The sequence below is a fragment of the Anguilla anguilla genome, chromosome 9, assembly GCF_013347855.1.
Source record: "Anguilla anguilla isolate fAngAng1 chromosome 9, fAngAng1.pri, whole genome shotgun sequence".
Taxonomy (NCBI): domain Eukaryota; kingdom Metazoa; phylum Chordata; class Actinopteri; order Anguilliformes; family Anguillidae; genus Anguilla; species Anguilla anguilla.
The window spans coordinates 9,203,174-9,226,390 of NC_049209.1; the positions used below are offsets into that span (position 1 = coordinate 9,203,174).

The window sequence follows — 23,217 nt, forward strand, 5'->3', positions numbered from 1 at the left end:
CTGACAACTTATCTATCAATGTCTTGTATATACAGACATTGAACTCAGGAATAAAAACACCTGCCCTCCCGCACATACCCACTCACAGGATCCTTAGACTCATCTGTATACATGGTCATACTGTCATAGAAGTTGGCACTCCAACCGATTTCCATTCAAATTAGGATACTACTCTCTCTCTCTCTCTGCATAATCTTGTGGCTCTGACCTAACTAGTGTTCTTGGTCCAACACAGTCTCGTTGCCTAGTCTGAGGAGCCTGCAAGCAATTTTATTTTCTCTCACCAAATTCAGACATGACTGTTAAGTCTACGTGAAATTTTTTCTGGTATATTTTTCTGCCTGAATTGGTGCACAACTTCTTGTGCTGTCTGATTGTTTGTCTGTCTAATCTTGCATTTTAAGGCTGAGAGTGTCCATACGTGCCCATGACATACAAAAACCAATTATTATTGTTATGTTCCCAAACTTTGTGGAGTCTGGGTCCTCCTGCTGGGCCTGATGATGATGTGCACCTGTGTCCACCTGACACACCAAGTCAATGAAAGCTTGAAGACACTGCAGTTCTAGGGACCAGTCTGTTAAATGGAACACTTCAGGTGAATGGAACCCATGTAGGGATTTGTGAAAATTATGAAGAAAATTAGTCAAAAGAGCTGTTGTGTAATTGTTATGGATATAGCGGTTTTGATCCACACTCCGGAGCAGTAGGTGGCAGTAATGTAACCTGAAGCTGGATGCCAACCGCTGTTTAAAAGGAAGAAGTTGTTCTGGGGACTTGAAAAAGCTAGGAGAGGCTGGGGGAAATTTCAGGAGTGGAGGCAGACAGTGGAGCTCCTGTCAGTGTGAAATTTGTATTGTGTGGAAAAGGAAGGTTTTCTGATGGCAGTGTCCTCAGCAGGACGAGGGCAAGGACGGTGGTCAAATTCAGGTGATATGAAGACTGTGGAAAATACGGAGAGCGGTAGGAATGTCGAGCAATGAGAAAGTGTGAACACTGAAAACCTGGAAAGTGTTTCGAAAAATGAGCATGGAAATGGAAATGGAAATGAAATGGACTGGGCCAAAGTGAGAAACAGAAAAGCAAGGAAAACTCTGGAAGTGAATCAGAGAGAGACAAAGTGAAGAAAGTGAAAAAAGAAGCTTAACCAAATTAATGTAAATAAAGCCATCAGGAAGGAGATAGGGGTAATAAAATATGTCAGATTCGTGAAGAAAGGAAAGTTATTAGTGGTTACAATCAATCAATCAAAGTCACCAGGAGAAAATATTGAAAATGATGTTGCTGAATGAGGTTAACATTAAATGTTATGTCCATAGTAGTAGTGAAAAGGGAAAAGGAGTGATTAGTGTCATTCCCCTATAAAGTGTTGATGAAATAAAGAAAGAGTTAAGAAGGGGCAAAGTAACAGAGATTTAAAAATTACTAAAGAAGAAACAGGGACAGATGACAGAAACCATGCCTATTCTGATTCACTTTGAGAGACCTATGCCACAAAAGGTTATGTTGGGGTATCTCAGTTTCTCTGTGCGCAAATATATTTCACAGCCACTGCGATGTTACAAATGTTGGCGAATTGGTCACGTGGCAGGGCAATGTAAGGGGAAAGCAAGCTGTGCCAAATGTGCAGGAGAACATGAATACGAGGCTTGGCCATCTGAAGTGCAAGATAACATTGCTTCCATCTTGTGCTGAGAAGCTGAACTGCAAGTCATCTAGCGTCTTGGAGAACAGCAGCATCAATTATACACACAATATAGAAAGCCTTGGGCATGCACCACTGATAGACAATTTCCAAGAGCATCATAATATTTGCAGTAACAATGAAGGTACATGCACCCATTGAGCCCATTTCAAATATGTATTTGAATTATGAAAGAAAACAAATGTGTGCTATTAAATGCCTTTACCAATTTAAGGTATGTCAGTTTTTATTCTTATATGATTGTCACTATTGAATTATGGATGATTATGTGCACATACCTCCTGCCAAACACTTTGGAAGTCAAAAGAAAATGGCAGAAAGATTACATTTCTCTGGATTTTAGCATGATATTAAGTGATAGATTTGATATTTGTACATGACATCTGATTACCCATAAAACAAATATTTTTTCAGATAAAAACAGTTTCAGAGTCATCGGACAAGGCTCAGGGCACAGTAAAAACACTAGGGAGAACTTTGTGTGGAGAAACAACAGATTTATATTTTACTCTAAAATGTACATTTTTAATGTAACAGATTAATAGTTAAATATGAATTGTATCATTCCTTTTTTAATCATGAAACACAATTAAGCCCACCATGCTCCTATTAGGCTACATTAATAAGAATCTATTGAAATAAATGGTAGAATAGTGGTTTTGATTTTGCTCACAAAGTTAACTTAAACACAAATAATAAAGGCAAGCTGTTTTTCTTAAATATGAGAGATGCCTAAAACATTTAAAAAATAATTTTTGTCCATGCATGCTGGAGGCCTGTCACCATAAGAGAGCACAACTTGAAACATCCCTGCATTGACTGTTCTGAAGCAGAACGGAAATGGTTAAGAGTAGTGAACAGTCGGAAACGTCAAAGATATAAGTGCTGCTATGGGTTTGCACCACTGCAAGTTATTTCACTAGTTTTTTTTTGTTTTTACTGTACCATGAAGTAGGCCTGCTATGTCGGAAAACTCATTTTTTGTTTTATAAATGAAAATGCATTTTTAAGGAGTAATCTGGTGTCATGTTCAAATATCATTACATGAATTTCTTAATTCACATTACAATTCAGTACCTGGAAAATAAAATGTGTGAAATGTAATCTGCAAAAGGTCCCCTCCACAGCAGAGTTCTTGCACAACTTCAGTGCCAAACATTAGTTTAAAAATCTTTACAGAAATATGCTTGAAGAAATTAAATGAAATCTACAGATATACAAGCAAATGTCAGTTACAAATTATATTAAAATTTAACAAAATGAAACAACTGAAAAAGGGAAATGAGGCAAACAATATACATGCCTAATCTTGACACTTTCCAAGTCATTACTGTTTATACAAGTTTATTTTAAGTAACATGTTTTGAAATATAAAATGTAATTACTGGAGAAGTAATCTTCAATCATTCAAAAATGAGGGTATTTCCATTTAGGCGCACAGTGACATCATTTGTACACAGCATTTAAAAAGCCATGCAGTACTGATGAACAATTTTCAGCTAAGCATCAGATTCATGCATTACTAAATGTACTAAAAGGGACTGAGTGAGTCAGAAGTGTTTCAAATAAATTGACCCCCTATAATCAGTCTCCATTGCAGTCACAATGAAAATAACGTTCAAGATCTTTTTATTTAACAATTAAAATATCAATAAAATCATTGAAAACGTGAGGTTGATGGTGAAGGAGATACATAGTGATGCACTAATACACTGAAATGCTCCACACTTTAGCCCTCTGTGTCCGAGGTATCTGAATCAGAGGGGGAGGTGGACTCTACATCTGTAGCAGAAACTTCCTCAGATGTTTCTGTGTCCGAGAGCTCCTGCTTTCTCTGATTCCTTTTCCTCCCTGGTTTCCTGTGTGGTCCGCTGTGTGCACCACACCCGAGGCTTCTTCCCATATGGGCAATGAGATGCGCTTTGGTACGAAATCTGGAGGGGCACTGCAGGCAGGGAAATGGTCTTTCGTCTGTGTGAATCAGCATGTGGGTTTTCAAATACTTTTTTAGCTTGAATTTAGATTTGCAATCAGAACATTCAAATAGTCGACGATCTGAATGCACTGCTTTATGATAGAACAGTGAAGCTTTAGTGCTAAAGGTTGCTTCACATTTGTCACAGGCAAGCGTTTTGGCACTGTGACAGCGACAATGATGACTTCTGAGCTTTGTTTCAGAGCGGAAAACTTTGTCACATAACTTACAGGGTACGGTGCCTTGGATATGTACTTCACTGTGTATCCTCAAGCTGGTTGAATTTTTAAATTCACGTTCACACTCTGGACATTTTATTTTTGGCTTTGACAATTTTCTTAAGTGTACTTGCTGGTGTAAATTTAATCTTACTTGGCTTCTGAAGCCACGTTTGCATGAGCAACACTTCCAGAACTGTTTTTCGCTTGAACTGCACTTAGGTGTCAAAATTATTTTTCCTCTCCGCACTTCTCCCTTCTGCAAATGCAAGATCTGTTTTTCTCCACAGAGTCTGCAAAATGAAAGTTGTTTCAACTGCTCTACTATGTATGGGTCATTTTCATGCATTATTTTGGGGACTTTTAATGTATCATGACTACTGAAGCACTTTCCACCTTGGCTGTATTGGAATGATTGTTGTGCTGCTCGCTTCTGAGCAACTTCCTTCTGATTTAACATAGGACTTATCTGAGTGGCCGTCTGGACAGAGGGATCCTGTGCTGTCCTAACTTGATGACTGAAACCAGATGGGAATATCTGCTGAACTGGGACAGGGGCCTCTTGTTGGGGGTCTGATGCAATCATATTGGATGGGCGCTGAAATTCATCGCAAGTTTGAGAGTTTGAAGGGGGAGGTGATTTTAAGTGACTAGTGTCCTCAGTCATGACTTTTTTTCTTCTTGAAAAGCAATGAAAAGCCCAATTGGGATCCTCATCTTTCAAATATGATTCAGCTTTAAAGTCCACAGATTTGGTGCACTCTGGCACATTTTTAGGAAAGCTTTTTTTGTCATTGCATATATTATCTGTGTTGGCAATCTTCGACTGAGTCTGCAAACTATGGGAAGCCCAAATGGGATCCACAGAAACCCTGCAGTCAGACCTCCCATCGGTATAGATTTCCTGCTTTATAGAATTTACAGTCCAAACAGGATCCTCTTTTTTCACCCCAAGACACTCGGCATTCACTTCCCTTTCGTGTTTTACATGAAAAGTATTTTGTAAATCATTTCTTAGTCCTGGGGAGATTTCTAGATTTCTTGAATCTGGCTTTACATCCTTCTCCTGTTTCCTCACAAAATGATGATCAATCTCCATCTGAGAAGACTCCAGTCTGATTTGGGTTTTCACAAACCTCTTTCCTGATTTATGAATATTCTCCCTTTCAGCTTTGTTCAATTCCTGCCGTTCATTTTTAATATGCCCCAAAGCCTCAGACAACATGACTTCGCCCTCTTCCATGTCCCGAGGTTCACATTTTATTTTTTTATTTTCAATTTTTATCTGAGAAACACAAATGGGCTTCTTTAGGTAAGCAGTTTTCGCAACTTTGTCGCTTGCATGCTGGTGAACTTCACTTTCAAAACTTGCATTAAACTGGTTTTGTGAAAACTCCACACCCTTTGACCAAATTACATCTTGCCCACAGTTATTTTGAGGTTCACATTTTAATTCTTGACTTTCCATCTTTACCTGAGAAATACTGCAATTTACAAAAGGCAGGGATTCCAACAACTCTTTTGAATCTGCAGAACTGAGTTTATCGATATGTTGGTGAACGTCTTTAAAACTCTCCCTCCATGTGTGAAACTGGTCTTGTGATAAACCCATACCCTCTGAACAAAACCCATCTCCCTTTTTTATATCCTGAGGTTCAAATTTTAATTTTTGACCTTCCATCTTTACCTGGGGACTATGATGGTTTTCAGCAGACATGGCTTTGAACAATTCCTTTGAATCCAAACAATCCGGTTTAATATCCTCATTACTAGTATGTTGGCAATCACCTTTTTTCAGACTCTCCCTCCATAAATCAAACTGTGGTAAACCCATACCCTCTGAGCAAAACCCATCTTCCTTTTTTATATCCTGAGGTTCAAATTTTAATTTTTGACCTTCCATCGTTACCTGGGGACCATGGTCGTTTTCAGCAGGCATGGCTTTGAACAATTCTTTTGAATCCAAACAACCCGGTTTAATATCCTCATTACTAGTATGTTGGCAATCACCTTTTTTCAGACTCTCCCTCCATAAATCAAACTGTGGTAAACCCATACCCTCTGACCAAAACCCATCTTCCTTTTTTATATCCTGAGGTTCAAATTTTAATTTCTGACCTTCCATCTTTACCTGGGGACTATGGTGGTTTTCAGCAGGCATGGCTTTGAACAATTCTTTTGAATCCAAACAATCCGGTTTAATATCCTCATTACTAGTATGTTGGCAATCACTTTCTTTCAGACTCTCCCTCCATACATCAAACTGTGGTAAACTCTCACCCTCTGACCAAAATGCATCTTCCCCTTTGATATCCTGAGGTTTACGTTTTAATTCTCTACTTTCCATCTCTATATGGGAAGCACAAAAAACACGGTGGTTTTCAAGAGGTGTGGAATGTGGCAAATCTTTCAAATCCAGATTCTCGTGTTTATAATATTTGTCATTTCCTTGATGACAAGCATTTCCAATCAAACTCCCTTTCCTATTAACAAATGGATCACCTGACAAACCAGAGCCCTCCAACTTCTCATTTTCCTTTTCAGTAGAATCACATTTCCACTGAGGATTCCTCACACAGTATCCAGCTTGAGTTGACAATCCAGCTTTGGAGGTATGAGTCAATATTTTTGTCTCCTGTTTGACTGGAGGTGGTTCCTGACCGACAAGATTTTTTTGTACCTCATGACTGAACTCCTGACCAGCATCTCCTGTTTTGTCATTACTGACATGATCGAGACCCGTCATCCAGTAATCAAAGATCTGCTCAACTTCAGTGTATCCACTGCAGGCATCATTCAATATGCCAGGGGACATATTGCCACCAACAAGCAATCCAAAGCTTTTCGAATTTCCCAGTATCCCTTGCATAACTCCATGCTTTCCTGTCTGGTTCAGTATGAATGTATCTTGAGATTGATCTGGTGTGTTCCGGTTTTGAGGTTGGTGTACTGTGGTCACGTGTTGAGACGTTCCATTCTCTCCACTTCCTCTGGTGATGCTACTGTTTGCTTGCATCTTCTGTCACATCTATGGGAGTACACCTTCCTGAATGAAAAGCACAGAAATGTTTAAGGATTTTTAAACGCAATAACACACTAAAGGGAGCTCTGATAAAGGGACAGTCCACCCAAGATTCAAAACTATGGTTTTTTCAAAACCATAATTTTACATCCATTTTCTCCCACTTTTAAATAATCAATTTGAAATAACCAGACTCATACTCATTACTGCAAACTCCTCTGTCAATTTGGGAAGAGAGCCAACAATGGTGTTGAGCCACTTGTAAGCCATCGCTCAATGTAAATTTTCCTGAAATATTCCACATACCTTTGTTTGACACATTCAAAATAACGGTCGTAAATACTTTCAGAAAACTGTGGTTAAACTTGTCATTTAGGCCCTACTGGTGTTAAAATCCAATGATTTAGCATTAATCTAATTAAAATACTGTGATACAGTGCCTTCGGTAAGTATTCTGATCCCTTCACTTTGTCCACATTTTGTTACGTTACAGCCTTATTCTAAAATTGATTAAATTAATTTTTATTTTCATAAATCTACACAATACCCCAAATGACATAATTTTTTTTTTTTTTTTTACTAAGGAGTATATTAAATAGGAAAAATATAGGAAAAAAACTTGAAAAAGGGAAGACACCAGTTGCATGTAATTTACGCTAAACTTCTGACAGATAATAAATAGTTTTACAATGCCCATTCATTTAAGATAGTGTCATATTGTTCGAGCGGAATATTGTTTAGGTGTCGTTCAATTATAACATTAACTTAATAGTGGTTTTATCGACGGGACTTTTAATACATTACAGGCATTTAGCAGACGCACCTATCCAAAAAACTTTTTACGTAGCATTTACACTGCATCCATTTATGCAGTTGAATAGGTCTATATACTAAAGCAATTCAGTTTAAGCACCTTGGCTCAAAGGCAGGTCTACAACGTTCAGTGTCAAACCCGGGAATAAAACCTTTAGGTTACAAGCCCAGTTCCTTACACATTATAGGCCTACACTGCCCCCCTCGAATGCTGTTATCTCGGGAAAACAACATTTGTTATTTAAATATTAACTAAATAATAACTCGCGACCTCGAGAAAAATAAGAAAATTAACTCGTTATAACAGGAAAACAGTGAATAAAATGTACGAATATCTGGCCTTTTAGGGCTTCCGTAGCCTACTACTTAATTCATACTTCAGTGGATCATTCCGTCCGAATGAGAGGAGCCACAATCAAGCGTGCGCGTGAAATAAAGCTAAGTTTTCATAATAAATTATGCTAAATAAAACAGTTTGGTTGTAATACTTGATAAGGATACTAACACAATATGACGCAACACAATACACAATATAACATCAATTCTAAGCATGTACGGTTACAAAATGACAAATCGACGGCAAAGTAGGCTACATCGGTTAAAATCGAACTCTATTGTTACATAAGAGTAGATTTGTTACTACGTTCAGGTAGAGGCACGCTTGGGTAGGCTATATAACTCACATTTGAAGCGGGTGAAGTTAGAATTATGGCGTTGCTTACTTACGAGTCGAGTAGGCTATAGAGGGATCCTATTAGGCAGATATACTCGGTTCGCCAAGGTTAAGGCAAACAACAGAATAAGATAGCATGCCCGTCATGTCCACCTGAAATACCTGACCGAGTGAATTGGAGGGCCAAGTGGTCAATGGTTGTTTACAGGACACGCCTCATCATTACCGCTGTTTCCCGTCAGGGGCGGGTCTCAATAAGTTTAGTAAAATATTAAATAGATAAGCTTAGATCATCATCTAGCTGCAAGAGATAGCTATATAATTTGTCCTGTAATCTACGTCTTGATTTTTAGGATGTAACCATATCAAACACGACCTCTAGCTCAGTTTATGGGGTCAGATTTACTTAGGCTACTAGCGTATAGTAACCCAGAAACCCAGTTCTGTGTGATAACAAACTCGACGTTCAGTTGTTCAGATCCGTTGGGCATCATAAACTGTATTTATTAGATCCCTACTTTCTCCATTCCTTGGCGTGAATGGAGCTGCCTTGAAATCTGAAATACCTGGGACACACACTAGTCGTCAGTAGTGTTCTACGCAGTACATAGGAATGCAGAGCGATTATCCGGGTGGCCGAGTTGGCCTGATCAGGGGCCATCAAATGGGGTTAACACCTTGGCTTATATATATATATATATATATATATATATATATATATATATATAGCACTTTTCTGAATGCTCAAAGTGCTTTACAGTGAAGGGGAACTCACCTCACCAATGTGTAGCACCCACCTGGGGGATGAACGGCAGCCATTTTGCACCAGAATGCTCACCACACATTAGCGAAGGTGGAGAGGGAGAGAACATTTATTTAGCCTCCTACATCTCCTACAGCACAGTGTCCCTGTCACTGTACTGGGGCACTGGGGTTTATTTGACCAGAGGGAAGATTGCCCCCTGCTAGCCCACCAACACCACTTCCAGCAGCAACTCAGTATTTCCTGGTGGTCTCCCATCCAAGTACTAACCCAGCCCACACCAGCTTAGCTTCAGCCATTTGGCAGGAGCAGAGTGCATGGAGGTGTGGCTGCTGGCAATGGTTTGCGATCCCACAGCATTTGGTGTTTCCGCCAAGAACAAAGAAGTTGCTAACACCTCAGTGTCCAGCTTTAACAAGTCTGGCGATCCAAAAGGGAAGTAGGAGATAGAACTGAATGATACAGAAATAAAACATCTTATGCACTGAGCAAGAGGACTGCAATACATTTACAACTGCCCTACATACTAATCAGAGTGTAACATGCTTTAAATCCAAGCCAGGGTGGGCTGTACTTGTAGCTTGAAATTCCAACTCTCTATAAAACACTAGCTGATTTATAGATTCATGTTCTTAATGTTTTCGGCAGGTTGGACAAGAGGAAGATTATGATGGGGAAAAGTTATTCATTTATTCATAGCGACAATTTAAATCACATAGATCAATTTTATGTTTTAGTGAATGAGCTCTTTTTGAACAAGAAACAATTTGGAAAGGTCTGATGCAGGGAGGTCACCAGGATTTTCTTCTTAGGGTGGATGGGGGAGTCATAGACTCAGTAAGGAGGGGCCACACGATTACCAATAGACATATTAGCCAATGATAATACACAATTTTAGTTTGAAAAATAGGGGTGGCAGATTATATTAAAGAGGACACCTTTGATGCATGAAAAATGACCATGAGTGAACTGAAGTAGCCTATCTCTGTTTCTATGCTTTCATGCTGTGTCCCAAATGAGCTATTTAATGTAACCCAAATGCAAAGGGAAAAAAAAAACAGATTTAGGCTTAGTGATTACAAAGCAGTTTGCTATACATTGCCGTGTTATATTTGGCCTATATAGCTAAGAACATGAGGATTTTTAAAAATGTGCAATGATATGGGTATCTTATTAAGACTGGTGGTGAGGTCAAACTCAGAACCTGAATCTACAAAGTGACCGAAATTACCTGAATTCACCCTGTACCTCGCCTCTAGACAGTGGCGTAACAGTAATTAGGCCTATGTTCATAGGCTACGGGCTACTGTGGCTGAGACCTGTCGATGTCGATAATGAGCATAACTGTGTGGAACAATCTAATTCTGCTCACTGCGGCGTTACAATAGCGCAACCACCATAAGCTAATAAAGTTCTGTCTAAACCATGTAAACTTCACTGAAAACAATGAAGTTAAAAGTCTACAACTTCTTTATTCATGCATAATGCAGTTTACACATCTAGCCTACTTTAACAAGCACGCGTAAAAGCGCTATATAAATGCAGTCCATTTACTACCAGTGGGTGTACCATAACTGACATTCATCATCTACGCCTCGCGTAAATCCCGCCCACGGCACGGCAACATGCAACCAAAATTTAATCAAGCAAACGAAGAGGCACCAAGAGCAGAAGTTCAGAGAGCATGATCAAAGGTTCTTGCTTTTTCAATAAATTGTTTATAATGCAAACAGTTTGCTATCAGTTAACTTAGCTATTATATTTAGTTTTGCTTTCAATTCAATATTTTTGATTATAAATGTAACTCAATAGGCTACTAAAACACCGATTAGAAAACGGATACACACCGAGACTTAAGAATTGTGGCGTATGTGTAACTGGAATCAACAAGGCCGAAATTAGGCTACATAGACACTATCATCCTGGAGTCCTTTAAAAATACATTTTAAATAAAATCTATAGCCTAGGCTACTGCAGCACATAGACTAGTTAGACCCATCGTTTAAATGAGGAGCCTACAAGCTCTAAAGTAGGCCTATGCCTACCTGGTTTTCATTGAACTATCTAAGCTTGTAGGCTCCTATTACTATTGTTTATGCTATGTTACGCCGGCACTGAATATTATAATTGCCTATCAGCAACTGTAGTCTTACTGTAGCTTGCAGTAACTGTAGCTCACAGTCACGACTATGCAAACTATGCAAAGGGCAGCTAGAACATCGTGAAAATGTAACATGTTTACAGTAAAAAAAATCTCTAAGCAACTTTATTAGACTGAGTGTGGAATTTCGTCGGTCGGTCGCGGCGGTCTTGTATCGCTTCAACTCACCTGTTATTAACAAGCTGTCTAGAAGGCAACTTCCCGTTTGAGAATATAATATAGATTACTAGCAGAGAACAAACTATAATACATAATTTCTAAATAAACTTAATTTACCTGCCTTGTTCTCCGTCCGCCGTTCTTGCTGCATTTAAATCACACCACGAGGTCTGGTCTACACGAGGTCTGGTCTACCCGAGGCCGGAAGGTGAACATTAACGCTTTCAAACTGGACCGCGAGCACCGTAGATGCATATTTAACTAGGGAGGATGTCCCTTTGCTATCCACTCCTCACCTCTTTTCCCGCGCTCCGCCACCACCACTCGTCTCCGATCCGAAAATTTCAAAAGATGCAACTCTCTTCTGGCTGGACTACCGGCATCTGCCACCAGACCCCTGCAACTCATTCAGAATGCTGCGGCTCGTCTGGTCTTCAACCTCCCCAGACACTCCCCTGCTCACTACCCTCCACTGGCTGCCTGTTATAGCTCGCATCAAATTTAAAACATTGGTCCTAGCATACCAGGCAGTCAAGGGATCAGCCCCAGCATACCTACACAAGATATTCAAACCCTACATGCCAGCCAGATCCCTATGTTCTGCTACCTCAGGACGCCTAGCACCTCCCCCTCTTCGCACCTGCACTTCCAGAACACGTCTCCTGTCTGTTCTGGCCCCACGATGGTGGAATGACCTCCCTGTGGAGGTCAGAACAGCGGAGACGCTGACCCATTTCAAACGACGACTGAAGACTCACCTCTTCAGGCTGCACCTCTCCCCATCCCTCCCTAACCCCCTGCAAATGACTGTAAGCTTAGGGTTGTAACTAGGCAGCTGTTTCGTAGGTGACTTAGGTGCATTAACTGTCTTAACTACTGCTTGTATTTTTTCCATAGACTGCGTTTTTGCCGTTCTCGTTATTAGTGTTAATCAGTTTAACCTTCAGGGTCCAAGTTGAACTATGCGGTTGTTCTAGGGGTTTCGTCATACTTGTTCCTGGTTATGGTTATACACTTTGTTGTACGTCGCTCTGGATAAGAGCGTCTGCCAAATGCCTGTAATGTAAATGTAATGAACATTAGACAATCGTATTTTAGCCTACTTCATGGTAGCCTATTTACAAGATGAGACGGAAACACAGTCAATTCAACAGAAAAAAAAACATGTAATTGTCTAATTCCGCAATCTTCTGTTCATAATTTTCTATTTTTGAACAATAGCCTATCACACGTCCACACAATAAAGCCCCGAGGTTAGGGGATTTATGGCAACCCCTTTTAACATTTAATAGCCTGCCCGGGTTCACATTAGCCTACTGATATCTGTAATTCATTTATGACGAGTCAAAATGCTACTTTAAGATATCTCTAATTAGCTACATTTTGACTAGTCAAAACGCTAATTTAAGATATTTCTGATTACATTTTGACAAGTAAGATTTCGCCATTAAGTTCTATGAAACTCCAATTAAAGATATCTCAGATTCAGTTTTGACTATCTAAAACGTGAATTCTAGATATCTCCATTTAAAGTATGACTTTGTGCGCAAATATATTCCACCCCCACTGCGATGTTAAGAATGTTGGCGAATTGGTCACGTGGCAGGGCAATGTAAGGGGAAAGCAAGCTGTGCCAAATATGCAGGAGAACATGAATACGAGGCTCGGCCATCTGAAGTGCAAGATAACGTTGCTTCCATCTTGTGCTGAGAAGCTGAACCGCAAGTCATCTAGCGTCTTGGAGAACAGCAGCATCAATTATACACACAATATAGAAAGCCTTGGGCATGCACCACTGATAGACAATTTCCAAGAGCATCATAATATTTGCAGTAACAATTAAGGTACATGCACCCATTGAGCCCATTTCAAATATGTATTTGAATTATGAAAGAAAACAAATGTGTGCTATTAAATGCCTTTACCAATTTAAGCCATGTCAGTTTTTATTCTTATATGATTGTCACTATTGAATTATGGATGATTATGTGCACATACCTCCTGCCAAACACTTTGCAAGTCAAAAGAAAATGGCAGAAAGATTACATTTCTCTGGATTTTAACATGATATTAAGTGATTGTTTTGATATTTGTACATGACATCTGATTACCCATAAAACAAATATTTTTTCAGATAAAAACAGTTTCAGAGTCATCAGACACAGCTCAGGGCACAGTAAAAACACTAGGGACAACTTTGTGTGGAGAAACAACAGATTTATATTTTACTCTAAAATGTACATTTTTAATGTAACAGATTAATAGTTAAATATGAATTGTATCATTCCTTTTTTAACCATGAAACACAATTAAGCCCACCATGCTCCTATTAGGCCAAGTTGATAATAATCTATTGAAATAAATGGTAGAATAGTGGTTTTGATTTTGCTCACAAAGTTAACTTAAACACAAATAATAAAGGCAAGTTGTTTTTTAAAATATGAGAGATGCCTAAAACATTTAAAAAATGATTTTTGTCCATGCATTCTAGAGGCCTGTCACCATAAGAGAGCACAACTTGAAACATCCCTGCATTGACTGTTCTGAAGCAGAACGGAAATGGTTAAGAGTAGTGAATAGTCGGAAACATCAAAGATGTAAGTGCTGCTATGGGTTTGCACCACTGCAAGTTATTTCACTAGTTTTTTTTTGTTTTGTTTTTACTGTACCATGAAGTAAGCCTGCTATGTCAGAAAACCCAAAAGGGGCGACAGAGCTCAGGAGGTAAGACCGATTGTCTGGCAGTCGGAGGGTTGCCGGTTCAAACCGCGCCCTGGGTGTGTCGAAGTGTCCTTGAGCAAGACACCTAACCCCTAACTGCTCTGGCGAATGAGAGGCATCAATTGTAAAGCGCTTTGGATAAAAGCGCTATATAAATGCAGTCCATTTACCATTTTTTTATTTCATAAATGAAAATGCATGTTTAAGGAGTAATCTGGTGTCATGTTCAAATATCATTACATGAATTTCTTAATTCACTTTACAATTCAGTACCTGGAAAATAAAATGTGTGAAATGTAATCTGCAAAGGGTCCCCTCCACAGCAGAGTTCTTGCACAACTTCAGTGCCAAACATTAGTTTAAAAATCTTTACAGAAATATGCTTGAATAAATTAAATGAAATCTAGATATACAAGCAAATGTCAGTTACAAAGGATATTAAAATTTAACGAAATGAAACAATTAACAAAGGGAAATGAGGCAAACAATACACATGCCTAATCTTGACACTTTCCAAGTCATTACTGTTTATACAAGTTTATTTTAAGTAACATGTTTTGAAATATAAAATGTAATTACTGGAGAAGTAATCTTCAATCATTCAAAAATGAGGGTATTTCCATTTACATTTTGGCGCACAGTGACATCATTTATACACAGCATTTAAAAAGCCATGCAGTACTGATGAACAATTTTCAGCTAAGAACATAAGATTCATGCATTACTAAATGTGCTAAAAGGGACTGAGTGAGTCATTACATTACATTACATTACAGGCATTTAGCAGACGCTCTTATCCAGAGCAACGTACAACAAGTGCATTAGTTCAAGGTGCAGAGGTGCAAAAGAAACACACTAGAGTGAAGTAAAGATCATAGTGCCAGAAGTGACAACATAGATCACGACTCCAACCCTGTAGAGTAACCTGTTCAGCAAACAACAATCCTACCAAGTACAAACTAGCACTGGAATCACATTTGCCTAATCAGTCAGATGTGTTTCAAATAAATTGACCCCCTATAATCAGTCTCCATTGCAGTTACAATGAAAATAACGTTCAAGATCTTTTTATTTAACAAGTAATTAAAATATCAATAAAATCATTGAAAACGCGAGGTTGACGGTGAAGGAGATACATAGTGATGCACTAATACACTGAAATGCTCCACACTTTAGCCCTCTGTGTCCGAGGTATCTGAATCAGAGGGGGAGGTGGACTCTACATCTGTAGCAGAAACTTCCTCAGATGTTTCTGTGTCCGAGAGCTCCTGCTTTCTCCGATTCCTTTTCCTCCCTGGTTTCCTGTGTGGTCTGCTGTGTGCACCACACCTGAGGCTTCATCCCATATGGGCAGTGAGATGCGCTTTGGTACGAAATCTGGAGGGGCACTGCAGGCAGGGAAATGGGTCTTTCATCTGTGTGAATCAGCATGTGGGCTTTCAGATGCTGTTTTTGCTTGAATTTAGATTTGCAATCAGAAGATTCAAATAGCCGGCGATCTGAATGCACTCCTTTTTGATAGAACTGATAACACATGACTTACAGGGTACGGTGCCTTGGATATGTACTTCACTGCATTTCCTCAGGCTGTCTGAAATATTAAGTTTACGTTTACACTTTGGACATTTTATTTTTGGCTTTGACAATTTTCTTAAGTGTACATGCTGGTGTAAATGTATTCTTCCTCGAGTTCTGAAGCCACGTTTGCATAAGCAACACTTCCAGAACTCTTTTTCGCTTGAACTGCACTTAGGTGTCAAAACTATTTTTCCATTCAGCACATCTCCCTTCTGCAAATGCAAGATCTGTTTTTCTCCACAGAGTCTGCAAAATGAAAGTTGTTTCAACTGCTCTACAATGTATGGGTCATTTTCATGCATTATTGTGGGGACTTTTAATGTATCATGACTACTGAAGCACTTTTCACCTTGGCTGTATTGGAATGATTGTTGTGCTGCTTGCTTCTGAGCAACTTCCTTCTGATTTAACATAGGACTTATCTGAGTGGCCGTCTGGACAGAGGGATCCTGTGCTGTCCTAACTTGATGACTGAAACCAGATGGGAATATCTGCTGAACTGGGACAGGGGCCTCTTGTTGGGGGTCTGATGCAATCATATTGGATGGGCGCTGAAATTCATCGCTAGTTTGAGAGTTTGAAGGGGGAGGTGATTTTAAGTGACTAGTGTCACTTCTTGAAAAGCAATGAAAAGCCCAATTGGGATCCTCATCTTTCAAATATGATTCAGCTTTAAAGTCCACAGATTTGGTGCACTCTGGCACATTTTTAGGAAAGCTTTTTTTGTCATTGCATATATTATCTGTGTTGGCAATCTTCGACTGAGTCTGCAAACTATGGGAAGCCCAAATGGGATCCACAGAAACCCTGCAGTCAGACCTCCCATCGGTATAGATTTCCTGCTTTATAGAATTTACAGTCCAAACAGGATCCTCTTTTTTCACCCCAAGACACTCGGCATTCACTTCCCTTTCGTGTTTTACATGAAACGTATTTTGTAAATCATTTCTTAGTCCTGGGGAGATTTCTAGATTTCTTGAATCTGGCTTTACAGCCTTCTCCTGTTTCCTCACAAAATGATGATCAATCTCCATCTGAGAAGACTCCAGTCTGATTTGGGTTTTCACAAACCTCTTTCCTGATTTATGAATATTCTCCCTTTCAGCTTTGTTCACTTCCTGCCGTTCATTTTTAATATGCCCCAAAGCCTCAGACAACATGACTTCGCCCTCTTCCATGTCCCGAGGTTCACATTTTATTTTTTTATTTTCAATTTCTATCTGAGAAACACAAATGGGCTTCTTTAGGTAATCAGTTCTCGCAACTTTGTCGCTTACATGCTGGTGAACTTCACTTTCAAAACTTGCATTAAACTGGTTTTGTGAAAACCCCACACCCTTTGACCAAATTACATCAAGCCCCAACAACTCTTTTGAATCTGCAGAACTGAGTTTATCGATATGTTGGTGAACGTCTTTAAAACTCTCCCTCCATGTGTGAAACTGGTCTTGTGATAAACCCATACCCTCTGACCAAAACCCATCTTCCTTTTTTATATCCTGAGGTTCAAATTTTAATTTTTGACCTTCCATGTTTACCTGGGGACTATGATGGTTTTCAGCAGACATGGCTTTGAACAATTCCTTTGAATCCAAACAATCCGGTTTAATATCCTCATTACTAGTATGTTGGCAATCACCCTTTTTCAGACTCTCCCTCCATAAATCAAACTGTGGTAAACCCATACCCTCTGACCAAAACCCATCTTCCTTTTTTATATCCTGAGGTTCAAATTTTAATTTTTGACCTTCCATCTTTACCTGGGGACTATGGTCGTTTTCAGCAGACATGGCTTTGAACAATTCTTTTGAATCCAAACAATCCGGTTTAATATCCTCATTACTAGTATGTTGGCAATCACTTTCTTTCAGACTCTCCATCCATACATCAAACTGTGGTAAACTCTCACCCTCTGACCAAAATGCATCTTCCCCTTTGATATCCTGAGGTTTATGTTTTAATTCTCTACTTTCCATCTCTATATGGGAAGCACAAAAAACACGGCGGTTTTCAAGAGGTGTGGAATGTGGCAAATCTTTCAAATCCAGATTCTCGTGTTTATAATATTTGTCATTTCCTTGATGACAAGCATTTCCAATCAAACTCCCTTTCCTATTAACAAATGGATCACCTGACAAACCAGAGCCCTCCAACTTCTCATTTTCCTTTTCAGTAGAATCACATTTCCACTGAGGATTCCTCACACAGTATCCAGCTTGAGTTGACAATCCAGCTTTGGAGGTATGAGTCAATATTTTTGTCTCCTGTTTGACTGGAGGTGGTTCCTGACCGACAAGATTTTTTTGTACCTCATGACTGAACTCCTGACCAGCATCTCCTGTTTTGTCATTACTGACATGATCGAGACCCGTCATCCAGTAATCAAAGATCTGCTCAACTTCAGTGTATCCACTGCAGGCATCATTCAATATGCCAGGGGACATATTGCCACCAACAAGCAATCCAAAGCTTTTCGAATTTCCCAGTATCCCTTGCATAACTCCATGCTTTCCTGTCTGGTTCAGTATGAATGTATCTTGAGATTGATCTGGTGTGTTCCGGTTTTGAGGTTGGTGTACTGTGGTCACGTGTTGAGACGTTCCATTCTCTCCACTTCCTCTGGTGATGCTACTGTTTGCTTGCATCTTCTGTCACATCCATGGGAGTACACCTTCCTGAATGAAAGCACAGAAATGTTTAAGGATTTTTGAATGCAATATCACACTAAAAGGAGCTCTGATAAAGGGACAGTCCACATTTTGTTACATTACAGCCTTATTCTAAAATTGATTAAATTAATTTTTATTTTCATAAATCTACACACAATGCCCCAAATTTGTTATTTTTTTTTTTTTTTTTTACTAATGAGTATATTGAATAGGAAAAATATAGGGGAAAAAACTTGAAAAAGGGAAGACACCAGTTACATGTAATTTACGCTAAACTTCTGACAGAAAATTAATAGTTTTATAATGCCCATTCATTTAAGATAGTGTCATATTGTTCGAGTGGAATATTGTTTAGGAGTCGTTCAATTATAACGTTAACTTAATAGTGGTTTTATCGACGGGACTTTTAATACATTACAGGCATTTAGCAGACGCACCTATCCAAAAAACCTTTTACGTAGCATTTACACTGCATCCATTTATGCAGTTGAATAGGTCTATATACTAAAGCAATTCAGTTTAAGCACCTTGGCTCAAAGGCAGGTCCACAACGTTCAGTGTCCAACCCGGGAATAAAACCTATTACGTTTAGGTTACAAGCCCAGTTCCTTACACATTATAGGCCTACACTGCCCCCTCGAATGCTGTTATCTCGGGAAAACAACATTTGTTATTTAAATATTAACTAAATAATAACTCGCGACCTCGAGAAAAATAAGAAAATTAACTCGTTATCACAGGAAAACAGAGTGAATAAAATGTACGAATACCTGGCCTTTTAGGGCTTCCGTAGCCTACTACTTAATTCATACTTCAGTGGATCATTCCGTCCGAATGAGAGGAGCCACAATCAAGCATGCACGTGAAATAAAGCTAAGTTTTCATAATAAATTATGCTAAATAAAACAGTTTGGTTGTAATACTTGATAAGGATACTAACACAATATGACGCAACACAATACACAATATAACATCAATTCTAAGCATGTACGGTTACAAAATGACAGATCGACGGCAAAGTAGGGTACATCGGTTAAAATCGAACTGTATTGTTACATAAGAGTGGATTTGTTACTACGTTCAGGCAGAGGCACGCTTAGGTAGGCTATATAACTCACATTTGAAGCAGGTGAAGTTAGAATTATGGCGTTTCTTACTTACGAGTCGAGTAGGCTATAGAGGGATCCTATTAGGCAGATATACTCGGTTCGCCAAGGTTAAGGCAAACAACAGAATAAGATAGCATGCCCGTCATGTCCACCTGAAATACCTGACCGAGTGAATTGGAGGTCCAAGTGGTCACTGCCACTTCCAGCAGCAACTCAGTATTTCCTGGTGGTCTCCCATCCAAGGACTAACCAAGCCCACACCAGCTTAGCTTCAGCCATTTGGCAGGAGCAGAGTGCATGGAGGTGCATTTGGTGTTTCCGCCAAGAACAAAGAAGTTGCTAACACCTCAGCGTCCAGCTTTGACAAGTCTGGCGATCCAAAAGGGAAGTAGGAGATAGAACTGAATGATACAGAAATAAAACATCTTATGCACTGAGCAAGAGGACTGCAATACATTTACAACTGCCCTACATACTAATCAGAGTGTAACATGCTTTAAATCCAAGCCAGGGTGGGCTGTACTTGTAGCTTGAAATTCCAACTCTCTATAAAACACTAGCTGATTTATAGATTCATGTTCTTAATGTTTTCGGCAGGTTGGACAAGAGGAAGATTATGATGGGGAAAAGTTATTCATTTATTCATAGCGACAATTTAAATCACATAGATCAATTTTATGTTTTAGTGAATGAGCTCTTTTTGAACAAGAAACAATTTGGAAAGGTCTGATGCAGGGAGGTCACCAGGATTTTCTTCTTAGGGTGGATGGGGGAGTCATAGACTCAGTAATGAGGGGCCACACGATTACCAACAGTCATATTAGCCAATGATAATACACTATTTTAGTTTGAAAAATAGGGGTGGCAGATTATATTAAAGAGGACACCTTTGGTCTGATACATGAAAAATGACCATGAGTGAACTGAAGTAGCCTATCTCTGTTTCTATGCTTTCATACTGTGTCCCAAATTAGCTATTTAATGTAACCCAAATGTAAAGGGAAAAAAAAAACAGATTTAGGCTTAGTGATTACAAAGCAGTTTGCTATACATTGCCGTGTTATATTTGGCCTATATAGCTAAGAACATGAGGATTTTAAAAAATGTGCAATGTTATGGGTATCTTATTAAGACTGGTGGTGAGGTCAAACTCAGAACCTGAATCTACAAAGTGACCGAAATTACCTGAATTCACCGTGTACCTCGCCTCTAGACAGTGGCGTAACAGTAATTAGGCCTATGTTCATAGGCTACGGGCTACTGTGGCTGAGACCTGTCGATGTCGATAATGAGCATAACTGTGTGGAACCCTCTAATTCTGCTCACTGCGGCGTTACAATAGCGCAACCACAAGGTAGCATAAGCTAATAAAGTTCTGTCTAAACCATGTAAACTTCACTGAAAACAATGAAGTTAAGTCTACAACTTCTTTATTCATGCATAACGCAGTCTACACATCTAGCCTACTTTAACAATCACGCGTAAGAACTACCAGTGGGTGTACCATAACTGACACTCATCATCTACGCCTCGCGTAGATCCCGCCCACGGCACGGCAACATGCAACCAAAATTTAATCAAGCAAACGAAGTTCAGAGAGCATGATCAAAGGTTCTTGCTTTTTCAATAAATTGTTTATAATGCAAACAGTTTGCTATCAGTTAATTAAGCTATTATATTTAGTTTTGCTTTCAATTAAATATTTTTGATTATAAGTGTAACTCAATAGGCTACTAAAATACCGATTAGAAAACGGATACACACCAAGAATTGTGGCGTATGTGTAACTGGAATCAACAAGGCCGAAATTAGGCTACATAGACACTATCATCCTGGAGTCCTTTAAAAAATAAAATAAAAATGAAATCTACAGCCTAGGCTACTGCAGCACATAGACTAGTTAGACCCAACGTTTAAATGCGGAGCCTACAAGCTCTAAAGTAGGCCTATGTCTACCTGGTTTTCATTGAACTATCTAAGCTTGTAGGCTCCTATTACTATTGTTTAGGCTATGTTACGCTGGCACTGAATATTATAATTGCCTATCAGCAACTGTAGTCTACAGCTTAGTCACGACTATGCAAACTATGCAAAGGGAAGCTAGAATATCGTGAAAATGTAACATGTTTACAGTCAAAAAAATCTCTAAGCAACTTTATTAGACTGAGTGTGGAATTTCGTCGGTAGGTCGCGGCGGTCTTGTATCGCTTCAACTCACCTGTTATTAACAAGCTGTCTAGATGGCAACTTCCCGTTTGAGAATATGATATAGATTACTAGCAGAGGACAAACTATAATACATCATTTCTAAATAAACTTAATTTACCTGCCTTGTTCTCCGTCCGCAGGACACGCGCCGTTCTTGCTGCATTTAAATCCACACCACGAGGTCTGGTCTACACGAGGTCTGGTCTACCCGAGGCCGGAAGGTGAACAATAACGCTTTCAAACTGGACCGCGAGCACCGTAGATGCATATTAAACTAGGGAGGATGTCCCTTTGCTATTCACTCCTCACCTCTTTTCCTGCGCCCCCCCCACTACCACTCGTCTCCGATCCGAAAATTTCAAAAGATGAATATTAGACAATCGTATTTTAGCCTACTTCATGGTAGCCTATATACAAGATGAGACGGAAACACAGTCAATTCAACAGACCATATATGGTATTTATATGATATTTTTGTATAATAACTTGTATTTAAAACAAAAAAACATGTAATTGTCTAATTCCGCAATCTTCTGTTCATAATTTTCTATTTTTGAACAATAGCCTATCACACGTCCACACAATAAAGCCCCGAGGTTAGGGGATTTATGGCAACCCCTTTTAACATTTAATAGTCTGCCCGGGTTCACATTAGCCTACTGATATCTGTAATTAATTTATGACGAGTCAAAATGCTACTTTAAGATATCTCTAATTAGCTACATTTTGACTAGTCAAAACGCTAATTTATGATATTTCTGATTACATTTTGACAAGTAAGATTCCGCCATTAAGTTCTATGGAACTCCAATTAAAGATATCTCAGATTCAGTTTTGACTATCTAAAACGTGAATTCTAGATATCTCCATTTAAAGTATGACTAGTTGTAACTCATATTCGAGATATCGCCACTTTAGTTCTGACGATTCATAATTTCAATTAAAGATATCTTTAATTCCTTGTTATTGAAGAAATCTAAATTATCTTTTTGATATCCGAAATTAAGAAGTGAAAATACTAGTGAAAATACAATATATCTTGAACAGGAGTTATGACTTGTCAAAACTAAAGTGGAGATATCTCGAATTTGAGTGCCTAGGCTAGGCCTACTACTCAAAAGTCCTTTTAAGATATCTACAAATAAGTTATGGACATCTTGAAATGAGACCGATCTTATTTTGGAGATATCATCGTTCTGACTAGTCGGAATACATTTTTAGATACCTTCGGTTATCATTTTGACTAGTCAAAATGCAGTTGTATATCGAAAACTGGCTCCTTGTAGGCTACGAATTTCCTCGTTCTACTAATGCAGCGACCGCAGAATCAGGCGTCATTGTCAGGGTTTTCAATGCTGCGACCCGTGCGAGAAATGAGCTGTTAACTTTACTGTCCGCAACAAGACGACTGTGTCGCTGTCGCCCCATCTCTTTCCACTTCGT

General features: G+C 39.1%; 1 protein-coding gene across 8 annotated transcripts; it reads right to left on the minus strand.

The window, feature by feature from the left end:
• Positions 1 to 1,933: 1,933 nt before the first annotated feature.
• On the minus strand, positions 1,934 to 18,446 carry LOC118235110 (zinc finger protein 583-like). 8 transcript variants are annotated; one of them, XM_035432138.1, is made up of 2 exons: positions 17,195 to 17,685; positions 1,934 to 5,453 (listed from the first exon to the last, which is right to left on the minus strand). In XM_035432138.1, the coding sequence occupies exons 1-2, from the start codon at positions 17,666 to 17,668 to the stop codon at positions 3,435 to 3,437; spliced, it is 2,493 nt and encodes an 830-aa protein (XP_035288029.1). In that variant the 5' UTR covers positions 17,669 to 17,685; the 3' UTR covers positions 1,934 to 3,434. The 8 variants fall into 8 exon arrangements, with proteins under 8 accessions (XP_035288029.1, XP_035288026.1, XP_035288025.1 ...); XM_035432135.1 differs by lacking the exon at positions 17,195 to 17,685 and adding an exon at positions 11,786 to 11,829 and having other exon boundaries at positions 1,934 to 6,944; XM_035432134.1 differs by lacking the exon at positions 17,195 to 17,685 and adding an exon at positions 11,607 to 11,685 and having other exon boundaries at positions 1,934 to 6,944.
• Positions 18,447 to 23,217: the final 4,771 nt, after the last annotated feature.